Source organism: Thalassophryne amazonica, unplaced genomic scaffold (genome assembly GCF_902500255.1).
Source record: "Thalassophryne amazonica unplaced genomic scaffold, fThaAma1.1, whole genome shotgun sequence".
Classification (NCBI taxonomy): Eukaryota; Metazoa; Chordata; class Actinopteri; order Batrachoidiformes; family Batrachoididae; genus Thalassophryne; species Thalassophryne amazonica.
Window position 1 is genome coordinate 818,203 of NW_022986237.1, and position 24,017 is coordinate 842,219.

General features: G+C 42.3%; 2 protein-coding genes and 2 long non-coding RNA genes across 4 annotated transcripts; all 4 read left to right on the top strand.

Moving 5' to 3' along the window:
* The first annotated feature begins 7 nt into the window (after nt 1-7).
* LOC117505712 lies at nt 8-10,826 on the top strand. Its single transcript, XR_004559232.1, has 3 exons — nt 8-159; nt 608-610; nt 10,814-10,826. It is a non-coding gene; the product is annotated as an uncharacterized LOC117505712 (long non-coding RNA).
* Nucleotides 7,477-8,782, top strand: LOC117505711. The gene is made up of 3 exons (XR_004559231.1): nt 7,477-7,547; nt 8,507-8,636; nt 8,724-8,782. It is a non-coding gene; the product is annotated as an uncharacterized LOC117505711 (long non-coding RNA).
* A 7,876-nt stretch (nt 10,827-18,702) lies between the features above and the next one.
* On the top strand, nt 18,703-21,091 carry LOC117505707 (RNA-binding protein 4.1-like). The gene is made up of 2 exons (XM_034165264.1): nt 18,703-18,765; nt 20,524-21,091. Exon 2 carries the CDS (start codon nt 20,548-20,550, stop codon nt 21,058-21,060), a length of 513 nt encoding a protein of 170 aa, XP_034021155.1. The 5' UTR covers nt 18,703-18,765; nt 20,524-20,547; the 3' UTR covers nt 21,061-21,091.
* Nucleotides 21,092-21,213: 122 nt separating this feature from the next.
* Nucleotides 21,214-22,843, top strand: LOC117505706 (RNA-binding protein 4.1-like). Its single transcript, XM_034165263.1, has 2 exons — nt 21,214-21,911; nt 22,018-22,843. Exon 1 carries the CDS (start codon nt 21,245-21,247, stop codon nt 21,902-21,904), a length of 660 nt encoding a protein of 219 aa, XP_034021154.1. The 5' UTR covers nt 21,214-21,244; the 3' UTR covers nt 21,905-21,911; nt 22,018-22,843.
* Nucleotides 22,844-24,017: the final 1,174 nt, after the last annotated feature.

The window sequence follows — 24,017 nt, forward strand, 5'->3', positions numbered from 1 at the left end:
ACTCCGGCTCCGCGCACGTGACGACCACTCTGTGGTCCCACATGAGGCGCGTACGACCAATCGGGTTGCGTTCAGTCCAGACTGTCATCAGTGACGCAGCCTTTAAAACTTTCCTCGTGAATATTTATGAACCTAAATGCAATCGAAATCTTCAAATCTGTCTATCTCTACGTCACTTCAGGAACACGTGGAATGGTTAGAAGCGCCAATAACAGAAGTGGAACTTAGAAAGCTGATCTCTGTCATGAAGGCTGGAAAATCCCCTGGTCATGATGGTATTCCTGCAGAGTATTATAAAGAGTATATAGATATTCTTGCCCATATTTGGCAGAAAGTGTATCAAGAGGCTTTTGAGAGAGGCCAAATTGCTCCCACATTTAATGAAGCATTGATCTCTCTGATTCCAAAAAAGATAGGGATAGTACAGACCCATCAGATTATAGGCCAGTCAGCTTGTTGAACTTGGATTGTAAGATACTCACTAAGGTGCTGGCCTTTCGCTTACAATGGTTCCTTCCCAGCATTATACATCCGAATCAGACAGGATTTATGAAAAACCGTTCTTCATCTGATACATTAGGAAACTGTTGCATCTGATGTGGTTGAGTCAGTCAAAAGATGAGGCTGTAGCTGCCCTCTCCTTAGACGCGGAGAAGGTCTTTGATAAAGTTGAGTGGGGCTTTCTTTTCTCAGCTTTGTCAAACTTTGGCTTTGGACCACAATTTATTAATTGGATTAAAATACTATATAAAGATCCAAAGGCTGCAGATATAACCAATGGGGTTACTTCACCTTTTTTTGGTCTATGACGTGGGACCCGACAAGTGGTGTTCTCTCAGCCCTTTGTTGTTATTTTTATAGAAACTTTAGCAGTGAGCATTAGAACCAACAAAGGTCTCAAAGGGATATTCAGGGATCAACAAGAACACAAACTGTTTTTTTTATGCAGATGATATTTTAACACTTAATCTGCTTACATCTTTACCACATTTAATGGACACCATAGAGTCAAAGTTTTTGGGTTGCACAATTAACTGGACTAAGTCTGAGGCCGTGCCATTGTCGGGTCTTTGTTATTCACATATGGTGGAAAAATTCAAATTTAAGTGGAAACCTAAAAGCATGAAATATTTGGGGATTACATTATGTCAAGATTTGGAGGAATTACCCTTACTAAATCTCAACTCAGTGTTGTCAAAAATTAAAACTTTGAAAAGTGGGAAACACTGATACTGACATTGTGGGGCAGATTCATATTATTAAAATGATTACAGCCCTCAGTTTAATGATGTGGTTATGATGTTACCCATTACAGGCCCCTTGGATGTTTTTAAAAGGTCTGAAAAACTGATTAAACAGTTCTTGTTGGGGGGGTAAAAGAGCGAGAATAAAACTAGATAAATTCTAAGCTCCTAGAGAGAAAGGCGAGCTGGGACTTCCAGATTCAAACCTTTACTGCTTGTCATCTGAAATGGCTAAATGAGATAAATACTGGGAGGAGATTGAGAATAAACAAGATTGGTTAAACATTGAAATAGATATCCGTTCACCATTTGATCCAAAACACAAACTGTGTAAAAAGACTGATAACCCAGTTCTTATTCACTCCTGTGAGGTTTGGTCACAGGCTCATAAAACATTAAAGCTTCACATCATACTCAGAAGTCTGTGTCTCTCTGTATGTGTTGGTCAAACACCTGTGTTTTGGAGGCGGTGGCATTCACGTGGTATATGCATTATTGGAAATCTGTATAAAGATGGACAATTTATATCCTATGAGGATTAAACTCGTACATTTCAACTGGAAGGCAGAGCAAACGTCTGGAAATACTTACAGATGAGACGCTGTGTGACCTCTAAATTTTAGGTTATATTAAAATCGTGATTGCCACACTGCCTCTCAGCTCTATAAAGTGTTTAACTATAGTTTAAGTGGTGAATCATCAAATATTAAACTTGGTTGGCAGCGGGATTTAAGAATAGAGCACACAAATGAAAAATGGTTAGACTTGGTAAATATGTGAAGGAGGCCAGAAGTTCATTTATGATCACAATCTGACCAGACATGATGAAGTGGGGACACACTTACACTGCCTTTGGGAATGTTCATTGGTTTCACCCTTTTGGACTAAAGACTTGGAAGTTCTAAGTGACTGGTCTGGATCAGACGTCCCTCAGACCCCAGAACTGTGTTTATTGGGAGACAGATCTCAAATGCCGAATGTTTCCAAAGTCGGTCTTGTGACAGCATCCAGAGTTATCTGAAGACACTGGAAGACCACTGTGCCCCTGAGATAAAGGACTGGATTAAATCAGTGGCGGACTCGGCCTCTTATGAGGCCATGCTCAACAACCTGAAAGAGGACATTGAATGGAACAGCTTTATTGATTTTATCATGTGAAGCACTTTGTGACCCTGGTCTGTGAAAAGTGCTATACATATAAATAAAGTTTACTTCCTTACTTTTGGGACACTCTTAAAAGTGGTACATGAGACCTCTGTGATACTTGAAGGTGGTTTTTTTTCTTCTCTCCAGTTCATTGCAGATATTTGTTTTTGTAACCGTCTTACTGTAACCTGTATTGTGTGGTTACCCTGAACGTGAGGGGGGGGCACCAGCCTTTGTTTCTACTTATGTTTGTTTCTGTTTGTTCATATTTGTTTTGGTAAATGTTTAAATCAATAAAAACTTAAATTACAAATCTATCTATCTATATACTGTATTTATTTATTTATATGTGTCCACACACAGGTAAGTAAAATGTCAAAACTCACTCGGTCCCTGAACTCACCACACTGTTAACAACATGTTCCAGAGGCAGGACGATGACATCAAGCTTTCAGTTTTCCACAGTGAGACACTTCTGGCCATTTCAGATTCATGTGATTCCATAAATATTCCACTCATAAAAGAAAATAGAAAATAAACATTAATCAACAGAACTGATTGTTTTACACAAAATGAGTGTAATGTGACGTTCAATGACATCACGTTCAACAATGTCATGATAATATTAATAGGTTTCACTTATAATGCACTTTTCATTAAGAAAAATCTCAAAGTGCTACAGGAAAAAATAAAACCAAGGATAAATAAGAGAATAAAAACAGAAAATCTTAAGATAAAAACAGTCACCAGAATAGAATAAAACCAAAATAAAATAATAAAATAGAATAGAAAATGGAATAAAAAGACTAAGTTGGGATGTTATCTGTGATGGTATGGGGGTGTGTTAGTGCCCATGGCATGGACAACTTACCCATCTGTGATGGTATGGGGGTGTGTTAGTGCCCATGGCATGGACAACTTACACATCTGTGATGGTATGGGGGTGTGTTAGTGCCCATGGCATGGACAACTTACACATCTGTGATGGTATGGGGGTGTGTTAGTGCCCATGATATGGACAACTTACCCATCTGTGATGGTATGGGGGTGTGTTAGTGCCCATGATATGGACAACTTACCCATCTGTGATGGTATGGGGGTGTGTTAGTGCCCATGGCATGGACAACTTACCCATCTGTGATGGTATGGGGGTGTGTTAGTGCCCATGCTATGGACAACTTACACATCTGTGATGGTATGGGGGTGTGTTAGTGCCCATGGCATGGACAACTTACACATCTGTGATGGTATGGGGGTGTGTTAGTGCCCATGGCATGGACAACTTACACATCTGTGATGGTATGGGGGTGTGTTAGTGCCCATGATATGGACAACTTACACATCTGTGATGGTATGGGGGTGTGTTAGTGCCCATGATATGGACAACTTACACATCTGTGATGGTATGGGGGTGTGTTAGTGCCCATGCTATGGACAACTTACACATCTGTGATGGTATGGGGGTGTGTTAGTGCCCATGATATGGACAACTTACACATCTGTGATGGTATGGGGGTGTGTTAGTGCCCATGGCATGGACAACTTACACATCTGTGATGGTATGGGGGTGTGTTAGTGCCCATGGCATGGACAACTTACACATCTGTGATGGTATGGGGGTGTGTTAGTGCCCATGGCATGGACAACTTACACATCTGTGATGGTATGGGGTGTGTTAGTGCCCATGGCATGGACAACTTACCCATCTGTGATGGTATGGGGGTGTGTTAGTGCCCATGGCATGGACAACTTACCCATCTGTGATGGTATGGGGGTGTGTTAGTGCCCATGCTATGGACAACTTACACATCTGTGATGGTATGGGGGTGTGTTAGTGCCCATGCTATGGACAACTTACACATCTGTGATGGTATGGGGGTGTGTTAGTGCCCATGGCATGGACAACTTACACATCTGTGATGGTATGGGGGTGTGTTAGTGCCCATGGCATGGACAACTTACACATCTGTGATGGTATGGGGGTGTGTTAGTGCCCATGGCATGGACAACTTACACATCTGTGATGGTATGGGGGTGTGTTAGTGCCCATGATATGGACAACTTACACATCTGTGATGGTATGGGGGTGTGTTAGTGCCCATGGCATGGACAACTTACACATCTGTGATGGTATGGGGGTGTGTTAGTGCCCATGGCATGGACAACTTACACATCTGTGATGGTATGGGGGTGTGTTAGTGCCCATGGCATGGACAACTTACACATCTGTGATGGTATGGGGGTGTGTTAGTGCCCATGGCATGGACAACTTACCCATCTGTGATGGTATGGGGGTGTGTTAGTGCCCATGGCATGGACAACTTACCCATCTGTGATGGTATGGGGGTGTGTTAGTGCCCATGCTATGGACAACTTACACATCTGTGATGGTATGGGGGTGTGTTAGTGCCCATGCTATGGACAACTTACACATCTGTGATGGTATGGGGGTGTGTTAGTGCCCATGGCATGGACAACTTACACATCTGTGATGGTATGGGGGTGTGTTAGTGCCCATGGCATGGACAACTTACACATCTGTGATGGTATGGGGGTGTGTTAGTGCCCATGGCATGGACAACTTACACATCTGTGATGGTATGGGGGTGTGTTAGTGCCCATGGCATGGACAACTTACACATCTGTGATGGTATGGGTGTGTGTTAGTGCCCATGGCATGGACAACTTACACATCTGTGATGGTATGGGGGTGTGTTAGTGCCCATGACATGGACAACTTACACATCTGTGATGGTATGGGGGTGTGTTAGTGCCCATGACATGGACAACTTACACATCTGTGATGGTATGGGGGTGTGTTAGTGCCCATGACATGGACAACTTACACATCTGTGATGGTATGGGGGTGTGTTAGTGCCCATGACATGGACAACTTACACATCTGTGATGGTACCATCAATGCTGAAAGGTACATCCAGGTTTTGGAGCAACACATGCTGCCATCCAAGCAACGTCTTTTTCAGGGACGTCCCTGCTTATTTCAGCAAGACAATGCCAAGCCACATTCTGCACGTGTTACAACAGCATGGCTTCGTAGCAAAAGAGTGCAGGTACTAGACTGACCTGCCTGCAGTCCAGACCTGTCGCCCATTGAAAATGTGTGGCACATTTTGAAGCGCAAAATACGACAAAGGAGACCCCGGACTGTTGAACAACTGAAGTCGTACATCAAGCAAGAATGGGAAAGAATTCCACCTACAAAGCTTCAACAATTAGTGTCCTCAGTTCCAAAATGCTTCTTGAGTGTTGTTAGAAGGAAAGGTGATGTAACACAGTGGGAAACATACCACTGTCCCAGCTTTTTTGAAACGTGTTGCAGGCATCCATTTCAAAATGAGCAAATATTTGCACAAAAACAATAAAGTTTATCAGTTTGAACATTAAATATCTTGTCTTTGTGGTTTATTCAATTGAATATAGGTTGAAGAGGATTTGAAAATCATTGTATTCTGTTTTTATTTACATTTTACACAACGTCCCAACTTCATTGGAATTGGGGTTGTATGGCTTGAGGCTTTTTAAAAAGCTTCCACAGTTTGTGGAGCCCTCTGGTGGTCAGAACGGAGTTCTAAATATGAGGAGCAGCTGAACAGAAGGCCCTGTCTCCCATGGTGTGAAGTTTGGTGTGAGGGAGATGGAGAAGATTAGTGTTGTATGAACAGGAGGGTGTGTGGGAAGTGAGGAGGCCTTTCAGTCAGCGGGGGGCATTGCCATGGATGCATTAGTGGGTGATGAGAGCAATCTTAAAATGGATTCTGTAGGTGATGGGGAGCCATTGAAGGTTATGGAGTATAGGTGTGATGTTCTCCTGTTTACGTCCTCTCATCAGTGTCTGGGACACTTTCTCCTCTGACCCACAAACAAACTGGTTAAAGACATCCGAGTTTTAGTAGTTTTAGTTGAAAATAGTGAATAATTCACCATGTCCATGCTGTAGATCAGGGGTGGTCAAGTTCAGTCCTCGAGATCTACCTTCCTGACACTCTTAGTTGTCTCCCTGCTCCAACACACCTGAATCCAATGAAAGGCTCATTAAAAGTCTGCTAACGAGTCTTTAATTGGATTCAGGTGTGTTGGAGCAGAGAGACAACTAAGAGTGTCAGGAAGGTAGATCTCGAGGACTGAACTTGGCCAACCCTGCTGTAGATAAAAGCAGGCAGTGCAGTCTCTCACACACACACACACACACACACACACACACACACACACACACAAAATATTAACAAAAATGTTGCTGTGAATAAAAATGTTTCCAAATAGGAAGCCATGAGCGTTTGATAAAATCCTCCCTCTGGTCCATTGAATGAGTTTATATAAATCAATCTTTAGACATATTGTCAAATAAGGGGATGAAAATTGCCAGTTTTCAAACACTTCAAAGACTGGGATGAAACTGTCTTAATTCATTACCAGTCTGCGTTACCATGGCAACCTGTGTACCTGTTAATACATGAGAAAGTTCTAAGTTGTTTGATATTTTCAGGAGAGCTCCTACAGATTCACCATATTTTCCCCATTTTGACAAAAATGCCTTTTTTTTTGCCTCCTAAAGTGCACAAATGATTAATCCCAGAGGATATCTTTTGCAAAAATACTGATACCATTTAGTAAATATGTGCAACATGAGCTTCCTCAGTGGTTCCATTGTAAAATTATAAACCCCTGAAGTTGGAGAAAAGGCAAATGTTTACATACAGCATTTTTAGGGTCAAATATTAAAAGCCTCTATGAGCGAAACTAAGAGGAATTAAAAGCTGGTCTTTTTCACGTCATATAGACTTACATGTAAGAATGATTCTTACAAAACCTGAAGGGGTGACCTGCGGAAATTCCTGAAATTGAGTTCAAGTGGCACAGAATGACCCCCATAACGAAGAGGAAAGTGGTGGAAGTCCAGAAAGAACTTCTGGTCCATCTATGGTTTGTTCTTCAGGCGAGCTCGAGGTCCTACAGAGAACATCGATGACTACGTGATTACAGGATTAACGAGCCTGGGACACTTCAATCTTTTGAATAACTGACCTCTGACCTATCGTGTAGTTCTCACTCTGAGCACTAGGGGCGCCGCTGACATAACCTGAGGTGGTTTGTTTTATTTTCACTTTTTTCCTGCCGTCTGCTGCTGTTGGTGATCAGGTAAATGATTGTTTTTTTAAGTTGTGGGTGTCGTTATTAAGTGCTAAATGTTGGTTCCTCGGTTTATTTCGTGTGTCGGTGGAGAGTTTCTGTTCGCTGTCGGACCGCAGACAAACACATTTACTCAAAGAGCAAATTACTCCAACAAACTTACATTTATGTGTGAAAAAAACGCCCCCTTGACGATTCGGCGATTTTAATAAAAACCCAGTTTGGCGTGTTCTTGTATGAACTAATCTTGGCGCAGATTGAACTGAGTGTCGAAATCCTGAAGCTTGTGTCGAGTCCTGCAGTGACTGAAGCCTGTGTTGTTTCTCAGAAGTCACGTGACCGATACGCATCAGGCGCATAGACTTTTTTTTAGATCGTTTATTGAGATTTCGATATACAAATAAAATGCAAATATGATGTGACTGAGGATTTATCAAGTCTTATCAGTAAAAAAAGAAGAAAGAAGTGTAAACGGCACAGAGTAAACTCCTCCTCTCGGGTTTATTCATGATAAATGACCAGTCTGTAGTCACTTTTCTTATCATGTGTTAGCTCCAAAGTATTTGTGTACAAATTAAATTCTGCCAGAAATATTTGAAAACTCAGAAGGGATTTGGAGTTTCTCATTTTGCACAAGTCAGATTTGCCAGTGAGCAACATAAGATGAATTCCAAAGGAAAAGGGCTTCTTATTACCTACAAACCTTGTAATAACGTCCTTCACACTAACTGTGATGATGACATGTCCAGTTTTTTCATCGATCTCTCTAAAACGTAGCTGACACAGAGCAAAGACAAAATAAATGTGAAACTGTCTCTGATTCAAACCCACAAAAGGTCCATTTATCATCCAAGTCAGTGACCCTGGAAATTGCGTTATTACAAGGATAAATGTGTAGTATTTTAAACTGAAGTTCTCTGATTTTATTTGAAATGCAAAACTGGAAGCAGATGTGGTTTTTGATGCAGGTGAAGCAGGCAGCTGCCGGGGTGACACACAGGGGGCAGCACAAACACTTCACCTCTTGAACCCTAGAGTCCCCAAATTTGGAACATTTGAACACTCATAACTAACCAATGCTGACACCAACATACAAGGGTAGGCTGAAAAGTTCTAAGTTTCAATCAAACTTGGCATGCATTAAGTTAACTCTTCTGATGACTAACTGTGTTTTTTTTCTTCCAGGTTGTGAGGTAGTTTGTGGTTCATAGCCAAGTTTGAAAGTTCGTGGTAGAGGGAAATGGCAAAAATGGACAAAATCTGGCATCGTGGTGTGATTAAGTACCTGCATAAGAAGGGGTTAAAGCCCAAGGACATTCATGCGGATATGGTTGCTACATTAGGGGATGAAGCTCCCTCCATATCTACAGTGCAGAAGTGGGCAGCTGAATTTAAGAGGGGCAGAGAGAGCCTTGAAGACGACCCAAGGTCTGGGCGGCCTGCAACAGCCACAACCCAGAAAAACATTGACCTTGTTCATGAAATGGTGATGGATGACAGACGATCGACGATTAATCAGCTAGCAGATGCTGTGGGAATATCCCGTGAGAGAACTGAACACATTCTGCATGAAGAACTTGGAATGTCAAAGGTGTCAGCTTGGTGGGTGCCACGTCTTCTGACACCTGATCAGAAACGCACCAGGCTAGTCATTGACACAATTTGAAGAGGATCCAGCCAATTACATGGATCGTTTTCTTACCCAGGATGAGTGTTGGGTTCACCACTTTGAACCAGAGACAAAAAAACAATCAATGCAGTGGAAACACCCAAGGTCACCACCTCCAAAGAAGGCCAAGGTCGTTTCGTTTGCGGGGAAGGTCATGGTTTCAGTTTTCTGGGATGCCAAGGGTATTGTGTACAGTTACGCGAGGCTATCAAAAAGAAGCAACCAGGAAAGCTGACAAAAGGGGTGTTGTTCCATCAAGACAATGCCCCAGCTCACAAGTCAACAGTGGCCATGGCCACTATCCATGAGTGTGGATTCGAACTGGTAGATCACCCACCATACTCCCCTTGACTTGGCACCCTCGGACTTTCATCTGTTCCCAAACCTGAAAAAAACTTGGCTGGTAAGCACTATCGGAGCAATGATGAGGTGATGGCTGCCGCTGAGGACTATTTTGACTCTCAAGATGAAAGCTTATATACCAAGGGAATCGAAGAACTCAAGCACCGCGGGAAGAAGTGTGTGGAGTTACAGGGAGACTATGTAGAAAAATAACCCTGAATTTGTTCAATTCGACAGCTGCATCATAGTCAGCCTTAGAACTTTTCAGCCTACCCTCGTACACTGATTATACATCAAAATGTCAAGCGAAGTCTCCTCTACAAAGGTATCCACTTCAATCACATATCAACTAACCACAGCTGGAACACCAAGCAAATAAAGAATAAAATTCATTTTTTGAGGAAAAAAACCTCATTTACTTCTACCAAGTATTATTTACTTTCAATTTTTTTATTTTTTTTGCATCCACAGCATCCCCCAGGACCTGTCTTTTAGCTGATCCAAACCTTTGCATTTTTTAAACTTGTACAAGCTGAAAAATGAATCCTAATGTATGTGTATGTGATTTTGGTGAAATAGGCTCTAGGGCTTAAGGGGTTAAAAATAAAAATAATGATAATAATCATCACCTGCGCCACAAAAGGATGATCATATCACTGTGTGGGGAATTAGCACATTGGCGCCCCCTCCCTGCAGCTGCAAGCGCCCCAGCTTGCTGAGCTGCACAGAACAGAAGCAGTGTAAAAGGTTCGGCGGCTCTTTTCTGTGGTTGTCTTTGATTCCGGACGGATCATCCTGCAGTGCTCCCGTTTCTCCGCTGTTCCACTCAGCAGGATCCTGCTGTCCGGTGGCAAAGTCCACTTAGGACGCAGGACAGAACCAAAACTCTGCGCCCAGAACAGGCGTTTGAAAGTGAACAGACAGAGTGTTCGAATGTCACCAGAGAGGACAAACTGCCCACTCGTGGAATAAAAGAGTTTGCAGAAGGAGAGTCTGCTAACTGAGGGTTTAGAAATTGAGCTGCGTTCACATTACGAGCTGAAGTGACTTGAATCTGACCTTGTTTTTTGAGTGCCTGTGTGATGATGTGTACACTTTAACAAATTACAACATACAGTGGGGCAAAAAAGTATTTAGTCCCTGATTGTGCATTTTCTCCTACTTAGGGTTAGAGGTCTGTAGTTTTCATCATAGGTGCACTTCAACTGTGAGAGACAAAATGAGAAAAAAAAATCCAGGAAATCACACTGTAGGATTTTTAAAGAATTTATTTGTAATCTCCTCTCGAGCAGTGATGTTTTGGGGCTGTCGCTGGGCAACACGGCCTTTCAACTCCCTCAACAAATTTTCTATGAGGTTGAGGTCTGGAGACTGGCTCGGCCACTCCAGGACCTTGAAATGGTTTTTATGGAGCCACTCCTTTGTTGCCTGAGTGGTGTGTTTCATGCTGGAAGACCCAGTCACTTTGCATCTTCAATGCTCTCACTGATGGAAGGAGGTTTTGGCTTAAAGTCTCATGATACATGGCCACGTTCATTCTTCCCTTAACACGGATCAGTCGTCCTGTCCCCTTTGTAGAAAAACAGCCCCAAAGCATGATGTTTCCATGCTTCACAGTAGATATGGTGTTCTTGGGATGCAACTCAGTATTCTTCCTCTAAACATGACTAGTTGAGTTTTTACCAAAAAGTTCTATTTTGGTTTCATCTGACCGCATGATATTCTCCAAATCCTCTTCTGGATCATCCATATGCTCTCTGTCAAACTTCAGATGGGACTGGACATGTACTGTCTTAAGCAGGGGGACATGCCTGGCACTGCAGGATTTGAGTCCCTCTCTGTGTAGTGTGTAGCCTTTGTTACTTTGGTCCCAGCTCTCTGCAGGTCATTCATCAGGTCCCTCTGTGTAGTTCTGGGATTTTTGTTCACTGTTCTCATGATCATTTTGACCCCACGGGATGACATCTTGCGTGGAGACCCAGATCGAGGGAGATTATCAATGGTCTTGTATGTCTTCCATTTTCTTACAATTGCTCCCACAGTTGATTTATTCACACCAACCTGCTTGACTATTGTAGATTCACTCTTCCCAGCCTGGTGCACATCTACAATGTTCTTCCTGGTGTCCTTTGACAGCTCTTTGGTCTTGGCCATGGTTGAGTTTGGAGTCTGACTGTTTGAGGCTGTGGACAGGTGTCTTTTATAAAGATAACGAGTTCCAACAGGTGCCATTAATACAGGTAACAGGTGGAGGACAGAAGAGCTTCTTAAAGAAGTTACAGGTCTGTGAGAGCCAGAAATCTTGCTTGTTTGTGGGTGATCAAATACTTATTTTCCACCATAATTTACAAATAAGTTCTTTAAAAATCCTACAATGTGATTTCCTGGATTTTTTTTTTTCTTTCTCATTTTGTCTCTCATAGTTGAAGTGTACCTATGATGAAAATTACAGACCTCTCTCATCTTTCTAAGTAGGAGAACTTGTACAATCAGGGACTGACAAAATACTTTTTTACCCCACTGTATATGTACTTAATCTAATGTTTTGTTAACCCTCACCACATAACCTGGTTATTTAACAAAATAAATAGCTAATTTAACAACATATACAATTAATTATATTGTATTTTACAGTATATTCTGTTTAATATGTAAACAACTGAGGTATGTTGGGCCACTTTACAGAACTAGATTAAGTGAATGTAGCAGAGTGTGAATGTGCCAAATCAAATGATTTGATGTCAGATTTGAGTTCCTTCCTCTGATTTCATTCTGCTTTCTGCGTCGTCACTGGTCAATCAATCAATCAACTTTTTTCTTATATAGCACCAAATCACAACAAACAGTTGCCCCAAGGCGCTTTATATTGTAAGGCAAGGCCATACAATAAATATGAAAAACCCCAACGGTCAAAACGACCCCCTGTGAGCAAGCACTTGGCTACAGTGGGAAGGAAAAACTCCCTTTTAACAGGAAGAAACCTCCAGCAGAACCAGGCTCAGGGAGGGGCAGTCTTCTGCTGAGACTGGTTGGGGCTGAGGGAGAGAACCAGGAAAAAGACATGCTGCGGAGGGGAGCAGAGATCAATCACTAATGATTAAATGCAGAGTGGTGCATACAGAGCAAAAAGAGAAAGAAACAGTGCATCATGGGAACCCCCCACAGTCTACGTCTAAAGCAACATAACCAAGGGATGGTCCAGGGTCACCTGATCCAGCCCTAACTATAAGCTTTAGCAAAAAGGAAAGTTTTAAGCCTAATCTTAAAAGTAGAGAGGGTGTCTGTCTCCCTGATCTGAATTGGGAGCTGGTTCCACAGGAGAGGAGCCTGAAAGCTGAAGGCTCTGCCTCCCATTCTACTCTTACAAACCCTAGGAACTACAAGTAAGCCCGCAGTCTGAGAGCGAAGCGCTCTAATGGGGTAATATGGTACTACGAGGTCCCTAAGATAAGATGGGACCTGATTATTCAAAACCTTATAAGTAAGAAGAAGAATTTTAAATTCTATTCTAGAATTAACAGGAAGCCAATGAAGAGAGGCCAATATGGGTGAGATATGCTCTCTCCTTCTAGTCCCCGTCAGTACTCTAGCTGCAGCATTTTGAATTAACTGAAGGCTTTTTAGGGAACTTTTAGGACAACCTGATAATAATGAATTACAATAGTCCAGCCTAGAGGAAATAAATGCATGAATTAGTTTTTCAGCATCACTCTGAGACAAGACCTTTCTGATTTTAGAGATATTGCGTAAATGCAAAAAGGCAGTCCTACATATTTGTTTAATATGCGCTTTGAATGACATATCCTGATCAAAAATGACTCCAAGATTTCTCACAGTATTACTAGAGGTCAGGGTAATGCCATCCAGAGTAACGATCTGGTTAGACACCATGCTTCTAAGATTTGTGGGGCCAAGTACAATAACTTCAGTTTTATCTGAGTTTAAAAGCAGGAAATTAGAGGTCATCCATGTCTTTATGTCTGTAAGGCAATCCTGCAGTTTAGCTAATTGGTGTGTATCCTCTGGCTTCATGGATAGATAAAGCTGGGTATCATCTGCGTAACAATGAAAATTTAAGCAATACCGTCTAATAATACTGCCTAAGGGAAGCATGTATAAAGTGAATAAAATTGGTCCTAGCACAGAACCTTGTGGAACTCCATAATTAACTTCAGTCTGTGAAGAAGATTCCCCATTTACATGAACAAACTGTAATCTATTAGACAAATATGATTCAAACCACCGCAGCGCAGTGCCTTTAATACCTATGGCATGCTCTAATCTCTGTAATAAAATTTTATGGTCAACAGTATCAAAAGCAGCACTGAGGTCTAACAGAACAAGCACAGAGATGAGTCCACTGTCTGAGGCCATAAGAAGATCATTTGTAACCTTCACTAATGCTGTTTCTGTACTATGATGAATTCTAAAACCTGACTGAAACTCTTCAAATAGACCATTCCTCTGCAGGTGATCAGTTAGCTGTTTTACAACTACCCTTTCAAGAATCTTTGAGAGAAAAGGAAGGTTGGAGATTGGCCTATAATTAGCTAAGATAGCTGGGTCAAGTGATGGCTTTTTAAGTAATGGTTTAATTACTGCCACCTTAAAAGCCTGTGGTACATAACCAACTAACAAAGATAGATTGATCATATTTAAGATCGAAGCATTAAATAATGGTAGGGCTTCCTTGAGCAGCCTCGTAGGAATGGGGTCTAATAAACATGTTGATGGTTTGGATGAAGTAACTAATGAAAATAACTCAGACAGAACAATCGGAGAGAAAGAGTCTAACCAAATACCGGCATCACTGAAAGCAGCCAAAGATAACGATACGTCTTTGGGATGGTTATGAGTAATTTTTTCTCTAATAGTCAAAATTTTGTTAGCAAAGAAAGTCATGAAGTCATTACTAGTTAAAGTTAATGGAATACTCAGCTCAATAGAGCTCTGACTCTTTGTCAGCCTGGCTACAGTGCTGAAAAGAAACCTGGGGTTGTTCTTATTTTCTTCAATTAGTGATGAGTAGAAAGATGTCCTAGCTTTACGGAGGGCTTTTTTATAGAGCAACAAACTCTTTTTCCAGGCTAAGTGAAGATCTTCTAAATTAGTGAGACGCCATTTCCTCTCCAACTTACGGGTTATCTGCTTTAAGCTATGAGTTTGTGAGTTATACCACGGAGTCAGACACTTCTGATTTAAAGCTCTCTTTTTCAGAGGAGCTACAGCATCCAAAGTTGTCTTCAATGAGGATGTAAAACTATTGATGAGATACTCTATCTCACTTACAGAGTTTAGGTAGCTACTCTGCTCTGTGTTGGTATATGACATTAGAGAACATAAAGAAGGAATCATATCCTTAAACCTAGTTACAGCGCTTTCTGAAAGACTTCTAGTGTAATGAAACTTATTCCCCACTGCTGGGTAGTCCATCAGAGTAAATGTAAATGTTATTAAAAAATGATCAGACAGAAGGGAGTTTTCAGGGAATACTGTTAAGTCTTCTATTTCCATACCATAAGTCAGAACAAGATCTAAAATATGATTAAAGTGGTGGGTGGACTCATTTACTTTTTGAGCAAAGCCGATAGAGTCTAATAATAGATTAAATGCAGTGTTGAGGCTGTCATTCTCAGCATCTGTGTGGATGTTAAAATCGCCCACTATAATTATCTTATCTGAGCTAAGCACTAAGTCAGACAAAAGGTCTGAAAGTTCACAGAGAAACTCACAGTAACGACCAGGTGGACGATAGATAACAACAAATAAAACTGTTTTTTGGGACTTCCAATTTGGATGGACAAGACTAAGAGTCAAGCTTTCAAATGAATTAAAGCTCTGTCTGGGTTTTTGATTAATTAATAAGCTGGAATGGAAGATTGCTGCTAATCCTCCTCCTCGGCCCGTGCTATGAGCATTCTGACAGTTAGTGTGACTCGGGGGTGTTGACTCATTTAAACTAACATATTCATCCTGCTGTAACCAGGTTTCTGTTAGGCAGAATAAATCAATACGTTGATCAATTATATCATTTACCAACAGGGACTTAGAAGAGAGAGACCTAATGTTTAATAGACCACATTTAACTGTTTTAGTCTGTGGTGCAATTGAAGGTGCTATATTATTTTTTCTTTTTGAATTTTTATGCTTAAATAGATTTTTGCTGGTTATTGGTGGTCTGGGAGCAGGCACCGTCTCTACGGGGATGGGGTAATGAGGGGATGGCAGGGGGAGAGAAGCTGCAGAGAGGTGTATAAGACCACAGCTCTGCCTCCTGGTCCCAACGCTGGATAGTCACAGTTTGGAGGATCCCAAAAAATTGGCCAGATTTCTAGAAATGAGAGCTGCTCCCTCTAAAGTGGGATGGATGCCGTCTCTCCTAACAAGACCAGGTTTTCCCCAGAAGCTTTGCCAATTATCAATGAAGCCCACCTTATTTTTTGGACACCACTCAGACAGCCAGCAATTCAAGGAGAACATGCGACTAAACATGTCACTCCCGGTCTGATTGGGGAGGGGCCCAGAGAAAACTACAGAGTCCGACATTGTTTTTGCAAAGTTACACACCGATTTAATGTTAATTTTAGTGACCTCCGATTGGCGTAACCGGGTGTCATTACTGCCGAAGTGAATTACAATCTTACCAAATTTACGCTTAGCCTTAGCCAGCAATTTCAAATGTCCTTCGATGTCGCCTGCTCTGGCCCCCGGAAGACAATTGACTATGGTTGCTGGTGTCGCTAACTTCACATTTCTCAAAACAGAGTCGCCAATAACCAGAGTTTGATCCTCGGCGGGTGTATCGTCGAGTGGGGAAAAACGGTTAGAGATGTGAACGGGTTGGCGGTGTACACGGGGCTTCTGTTTAGGGCTACGCTTCCTCCTCACAGTCACCCAGTCAGCCTGCTTTCCCGGCTGCTCGGGATCTGCCAGGGGGGAACTAACGGCGGCTAAGCTACCTTGGTCCGCACCGACTACAGGGGCCTGGTTAGCTGTAGAATTTTCCACGGTGCGGAGCCGAGCCTCCGTCATGTGACGGCTGTGAGATCAGATAACGGTCACCTACAAACAGGAAACAAACAAATATCACAAGGACTCCGAAATGGATGGAGTCTCATCAGAAACTGTAACCATGAAACAAAGGAAAGAAGGAAAGTCAAAGTCAGCGCTGCAGAATCATGGACATCTACAGCAGACAGAAATAAGTAGGAAAATGATGAGACCATGTTAAACCTTTAAAAGTGCAGAACTGTTTTAGGTGGTTTTACAAACATCAAGCTGAATGTTGAGACAAATATGCACCTTAATAAAAGAGCTCATCTTTTCTCCCTAAAAGACAGATTAAGATAGTATCTAATGACAGACATTTAGCATGTGTGGACGTGTTCATTCAAATGTGAAATTCATGGATGTTTTGAGTTATATTGGAGCCTGCAGACTTTAGATGTCAGTTGCAATTTCAGGGGCATTTCTAAAATATTTAAAATAAGAAAAAAATGGCTGTTTGTGCAAAATTTTGTCTGTTTTTTTTGTTGTTATTTGGCGGGGCGGGGGGGGGGGGCACTGGGGGGGGGGTCTTGCCTGGGTAGTACTTCAGTGTAGAACCGCCACTGACTGGAAGGGGCACAGACATGTTTTATGCCCGTTTGTATCACCTAATTGTGAGTTCCAGAAGAATTTTCCCTTGGGGGAGATCTTGTTACAGCTCTGAAGTGTGTTCCTGACATGTGTGTAGTTTTCCATGGAGGATATCAAACCCCACAATCGGAAGACAAGGTGTTTGAACCTCAGTCTTCTCATTGCTGCTCATATTAGCACAATATCTCAAGAACCACTTGACCAGTTTCATTGATACTTAGTATGAGTGTGTACTTGGGTGAACACCCCCCCAACACGTTGTGTTCCTGATTTGTGGGGACACTGGGGGACATGTCATATCCTAATGACTCTTGTTAAAATCGTTAAGATTTGAATTGATTTGGATACCAGTTTAAACTGAAACCAACTGATAAATGTGCCTTTAAATGAAGTTTATTAAACTGCTTCATGTGGATGTGATTTAAAATTGGATTTATTCATGAAGTAACATACATCTGGTCATTAAGCACTTAAAACACATGGTAAGGAAAAAGTCCCTCTGATGATATGAGGAAGAAACCTCAAGCAGACCAGACTCACAGGGGCGACCCTCTGCTCGGGCCATGCTGCCGCCACAATTTACAAACCAAATGTACAGGAAATTTTGTGAGGTCATGCTGGTGTCCAGGGCGGGAGGCTAGCTGGGAAGGAGCATCGGTTCAAATACAGGATCTGCTCCAGCTGAGACTGAGGTTTTGGGTCAGCGCTGAATCTCCTGTGTCCATCTCGTCTTTCCTGCACGTTCCCCTTGGGTTCTGGCTGGATTGAATCCTGTGACAGGCGTGGTGTCCTCCTGTCATTATAAATAAAAATGTAAGTAAGAGACACAATTTTTGAAAATTAAAAAAGACATTGCAAATGCTCTTAATCATTTTTATTCTTGATTTGATGTTTTTGATTTAGAAATACAGGAAGTGAGTCATAAATTAGTAGACCATCAACACGTTAAATGTCAAATGACGCAGAATGACTTAGAAGAAAATTAAACTGCCACGAAAATGTTGATTGCAGTCCATTTTTCCAATGTAAAGATTACACTGGTCTGAGTGGCCACTTGATTGTGTTAAAGGTTATTAGGTCAAGACTGAGCATCAGAAAGAATGCTTTTAGCAGTAGAACCACCTTTTGAAACAGTTAATCTCACCACGTCGGTAACTTGCCCACTGTCAGTATTGTTAAAGATGGGTATGATTGGTATTATTATGGATTTTAGGTATTGTTATGGTTGTTAGCTTTGGTGGTGTGCTTTTATGTGCTATTGTAGCAATTGCATTTTATGTTTTTTTTGTTTTTTTTTAACTATTATTATCTTAACTTTGGATGGGTGTTTTATGTACTAATTGCGTAATTAGCATTACTATGGTTTTAATTGTTATTAAGGATTTTAACTTTTTATGTGCGCTTTTATGTACTATTTGTCCAAATGCTGGAACGATGGAAGACCGCCGGAACAGTAGGTGGCGGTAATGCTCCGCTTCGTAGCGGGACGGCCAGTAAAAGAAGTGACGTCATGTCACGTTGTGTTGCGGCGCCTTTTTATTTCCGTTCGTCAGCGCAGCAGCCTGTCCTGTTTTTGCGGTAAGAATCACGCCATAAAATCCACTTTTGTGGTCGCAACGACGCCGGGAGGCGTTTTGCGGTTGATTTTGGTGCAGTCAGTCGGAACGGATGGTGGCTAAATTAATCCGTTCGTGTCAGCAAGTACGACGCTAGTTAGCTTAGCGGTTAGCTTCCTCGTTTTAGTCGCTTAAACGCGAGGACAACAACGTATTTTCAAACGCTCCTTCGTCAGTAAACTCCCCACGGCTGTGACACTTCACGGCACGTTTCGCCAAAATAAAAAATGTCATAACTTATTAATGACGTCAATGGAATCCGACGATCCGTACTTTAAAAAAAGTTTCCAACAGCTTGTCTTTAAGTGTTTTGCCTTACGGTGTTCCAAAGCTGTGACATCACAAAGTGCAAATAAATATATATTGTGTGGATGTTTGTGATAGTAACTTGTCAGATTTTGTTTTTGAATAAGTTATCTCGCACTCAGGTGACGCACTGCATTGTGGGAGAGGTGAAAGGTCATCTGACCCAAGCAGTCGACACGTGAGCCATACTATTTAAATCCAAGTAATTTCTCTCTGTCAGTATTTTGCAGTAATTCCGGCTTCAATGGCGTATCTTAAAGCTGCTACAGTTAAAAAGCTCGTAGTTGGACCTCTGACTTTATTAGAGCAAAACAGAAGAAAGGAATACAGTGACAACTCTCTCTATAACAAAGAATCATCTGCAATAATAAAGTGATTATTAATCAACAAAGAAAATACCCTTTTTTGAAGGTGTTTAACAAAAATACTGTATGCACCATTTAGGAATTACAGCAATCCCAGAAACCTGCAGCTCCTTCAGAGTTTGGTGGCTTCCCTCACTCATTGATTTCTTTCAGTTTTTGAGGCCTGCCTATTTCAGACATATGTACCATTCAGGGAAATAAATCTGAGATTTGTAAAAATGTTTAAAGTAGAAATGTTTGGCACAGTTGCCAGAGACGGACTCATGATGCTGTGGGTCAGAACCTCAGATTTACAGATAAATATAGTTTTTGTATTTTGACCTTAGAATGTAGAAGTATTGATAGGTTGAAAACTTTACCTTTTGGGAGGAGTATTTTTCAGATCCCGATAACTTCCAGGGTTCTGGCCCGTTCGCAACCCAATTCAGACACGTACCAGGTAACACAGAGCTGAATCTTTGTACCAAATTTGGCTGAGCTGGGTCCCATAGAGGAAAGTTGGTATTGTTCTGACCTCAAAAACATTAAAGGTGCCTGCCCAGTCACGACGATAATGTAGTACGCACTGCTCCACCCCTAGCTCGCCGAACCCGTGTGCCATGTTTTGAGCAGATCTGCCCGGTCACTGCTGAGATGGAGTCCAGAAATGTCTGTGTGACAGACACACACAGATGCGTACCAGCAATTATTCTAAGATGATGATAAGGTTATCAGTCTGGTTTTATAATACTTTCTTACAGTAAAAACTCTTGACATGTTTTTGGGTTGATGGTCTTCCATGTCTGCTTTCTTTAGCCCAAACTGACAAAGTCTTATTGCAATGCAAAATCTGTCAGTATGGAACTTTGTCGCCTCAACAATCAGATTCATAAGATGGAATTTTTCTGTTTTGCTTAATTAAAAAACAAAGACTAAATGACAAGCAGCTTCAGCCTTGGTGTCCACCAGGAAGCAAACTCATCATAAGCTACTTTAAGTTGAGGTTTTGGACTGGGTGAGTCCCAGTTTTGTTTGTGAAGGTAGCAACACTCAAATCTCTTATCTTCCAGGACCCAGCCAAGCAGGATTTCATCATGGTGAAAATTTTTGTTGGCAATCTCGCCACCACGACCACATCTGAGGAGCTGCGCAAAGCCTTCGAGAAGTACGGCAGCGTCTCCGAATGCGACGTCGTCCGAAACTACGGCTTTGTGCACATGAGCAACACGTCTGAAGCCGAGGAGGCCATCCTCAACCTGCACCAGTCAGATCTGAACGGCTGGCGCATGAACGTGGAGATGAGCAAAGGGAAGCCCAAGGCCACCACCAAGCTGCACGTCGGTAACATCGGCGAAGGTGTGACCAGTGAGATGCTAAAGGCCAAGTTTGAAGAGTTTGGCCCGGTGGTGGAGTGTGACATCGTGAGGGGCTACGCCTTTGTTCACATGGAGCAGGTGGAGCACGCTATGGAGGCCATAAAGAAGCTGGACAACACTGCATTCAAAGGTGAACTTGTGGGCTGCTCCCTTCCTGTAGCTAGTTCAATCCACACACTTATTTACACATTTAAAAGAAAATGGACAACCTACCTGAAGGTAATCGGTTAAGTCCTTACAGTGGTGAGTACACACCGTCACAAGTTAACCTGGATCTGGCGCTGCAGCTGATTTACGCTTCGCTCAGTCATTGTCGGTGAAATACATTGAAGGTGTTTTTCTAGTCGGTTAAAAGGCTGCTCATCGGCAGACAGCTGTCTCATGCGTGTCTTCTTTCTCCTCACAAGGCAAGCTGATGAACGTACAGCTGTCCACCAGTCGGCTTCGCACCAGCGCAGGAATGGGAGAGCATACCGGCTGCTATGTCTGCGGGAAACACGGTCACTGGTCAAAAGACTGTCCATTCAATAGGAACGGTAGCTACAGCGATGACTCGAGAGGCCGCAGCGGTCACGGGCTCCCACGTGGTCCCTTTGGTTTTGGCAGCTACCGGATGGGTGCACCTCCAGCATCTGCGTATAGTCGAGCTAGTTATTTAGGCGGATTACCACCGCCTTCTCGCCGGCTTAGTGGCTACGGGCCTGAGCCGGCGGATAGGTACGTCCGAGTTGGTCCTGATCGTGTCTATAGTAGTGTTGACTATTATGACAAGTACAGATCTTACTCTTATGGCTCGAGCTATTTCGAGGATCGCCGTATGCCCTATATTCCTCCTCCACCCCCACCCCCCTCTGCCTCCCTGTCAAAAGTCTCCAGCGTGGATCGTCGGCCAGTGGCGCCACCATCAGCTGCCTCATACTATGCACGAGACCGCAGTCCGATCAGACGAGTGCCAGTGTCTGCAGCAGGCTATGCTTACGAGCGAACACGGCTGTCACCGGTGTCGGCCTCCAGAAGCTCCTACGGCGTTGCCCGGCCCAAGGATCATTATGCGGCACGCTATGCGCCATATTGAAGCCAAGGTGAGCAAAGTCATCAACAAGAAAAGGTTACAGACAGAGGGGGAGCTGGATGTCAAAAGTCGGTCTCAGCTGTGCAGCGGCTCGTGTTTCTCTGCTCTCTTTCTAGGTCTGTTTGTGAACGGCAGGACTTTCCTTTCTCCAGGCTTCATGGTTTCATCGGTCGGTGCGCCGTGCGGTAAAACGAAGCGTGCGAGGTGCAGAATTTGGGAATCGGAAATACCGTTGGTGTCTCCTGGACGCGTCATGTTCAACTTGATCTTCGGATGATTTTCAGTCACAGAAGTCAATCCACATGCACATTTAGTGTTTTAGTGTTTTCGGTGTGGGTGCGGAACAAAGCGCCGTTTGTTAGCGTGTAAATCACTTCACTCTTGCTTTGCAGGTTTTCAGCAGTAGTCATGTTCTGTTGTTTTTCACATTTTCATGTTAAAGTTTCAGCAAAAGACATTTTCAATTGTTGGGGTGTTTTTTATAATAAGTTTGGGGGTTAATTGTGCAGCTCAGAGACAAAACTAAACTGCTGTCTTAAATTTAATGGTTTATCTTCTATTTGTGCTTTTTTTTTTCCTCCTATTCGACACAGAGTTTTAATTGAAGTAGCTTCCTCTTCTTGACAGTTTTTTTTTTTTTTTTTGCCAGCTGGTAACTCTTGACCTTTCGGTTGCTTCTAATAATACTACTAATAATAATCTGACACCAAACATTCCACTCCCTCTTTTGTAGTGTTTTGAATCTGCGGAGCTCTAAAATATGAATCAGTATTTTGGATCGATGATGTCAGCTGATGCCGGCGGCACGTCGGTGTTCACGGCCCGCTGACACCACACCGTGAAGGAGATGTTCTAAAATAACATCATTTTCTCTCTGACTGTACAGGTGGCTGGCATCAACAAAAAAAAAAAGTTAGTTTTTTATTTTTAGCTTTGGTGATGGGGAAAAAACAAACATTTTTTTTTAATTTCAGCTTCTTAAAAGTGAATATTTTTTCTTTTTAGTAGTTTTTCTCACCCTATAAGGCAATAACCAGATTCTCTGGTCTGTGGACAGAACCACACATTTGACGGCATCATCTTGGCCTGTAGGTAGCACACAGGCAGATTTTTTTCAGCTTTTTTTGTTTTTGTTTGTTTTTTGTGTTTTTTTTTTTTTTTGTCATTTTATGGACCAAACGCTTGAGAAAATAATCCATTGATGAATCAGTTTGTGAAAATAACCATTGATCGCGGTCCTCGTAGTAAAGGTGAGGCCTGCCTGGTCCTGGGGTTTGTCACGAGATACCTGTTTATTTGTTTGCAGCGCCTTTGTTTGGAATAAAGACAGGTTTGTATTTTTCATATTCGCTGTATAACTGACAGCATACATTAAAAGTCTGAAAGAAATGGTTTCATTGATGCCTGTTATTTCACACTAATACTCCTGGGCCCAGTTTCACAGCTCCTCACTCGGGGGGGAGGAACAGTAGTGGGCAGTAAACCAGTAGTGAGCAGTTGTTGTCCATTCAGCTGCTCCCGTATTGTTTGGGGTCACCAGAGCGGATACAGCCGGATCCGCATCGGTATTTGGCACAGGTTTTACGCTGATTGCCCTTCCTAATGCGACTCCAGTTTGACCTGGAGAAACGCACACAGCCACTGGTGTTCCGAAGAGGTCTCCCATCCAAGTACTAACCAGATCTGACGGGATCAGACTGACACAGAGCAGACCGGCTGCAAACCAGTAGCCAGCAGTATTTTTTTTTTTAATACTTTTGATTTTTATTAGGTTTCACAATTGATTATACAAACATTTCATAATTTCACAATGACAAAACAACATATTAACAGTCGGCTATTGTAACATAATCTATCCGATGAATGATATAAACAGAAGTCAGGGATGAACATTAGCAAAAACTTAAGTTTTATGAACAGTAATTTATATGACATTTGGAAGGAGCTTAAGATCAATCATTCATCAGATCCATGTAAATTAGGCCATTTCTCCCACCTTCTTACATAGAGATCTGGTTGTAGTCTAAGCATACATGTTAGTCTTTCCATCTTGCGAGTTTCTTCATGTTTTCTCAGCCAATCTTCCAACGTTGGTGGATCTGGGTGAAGCCATTTT

Excerpts from the sequence above, each read along its gene's own strand:
- LOC117505707 (XM_034165264.1), top strand. The coding sequence starts at position 20,548 with ATGGTGAAAATTTTTGTTGGCAATCTCGCCACCACGACCACATCTGAG.
- LOC117505706 (XM_034165263.1), top strand. The coding sequence starts at position 21,245 with ATGAACGTACAGCTGTCCACCAGTCGGCTTCGCACCAGCGCAGGAATG.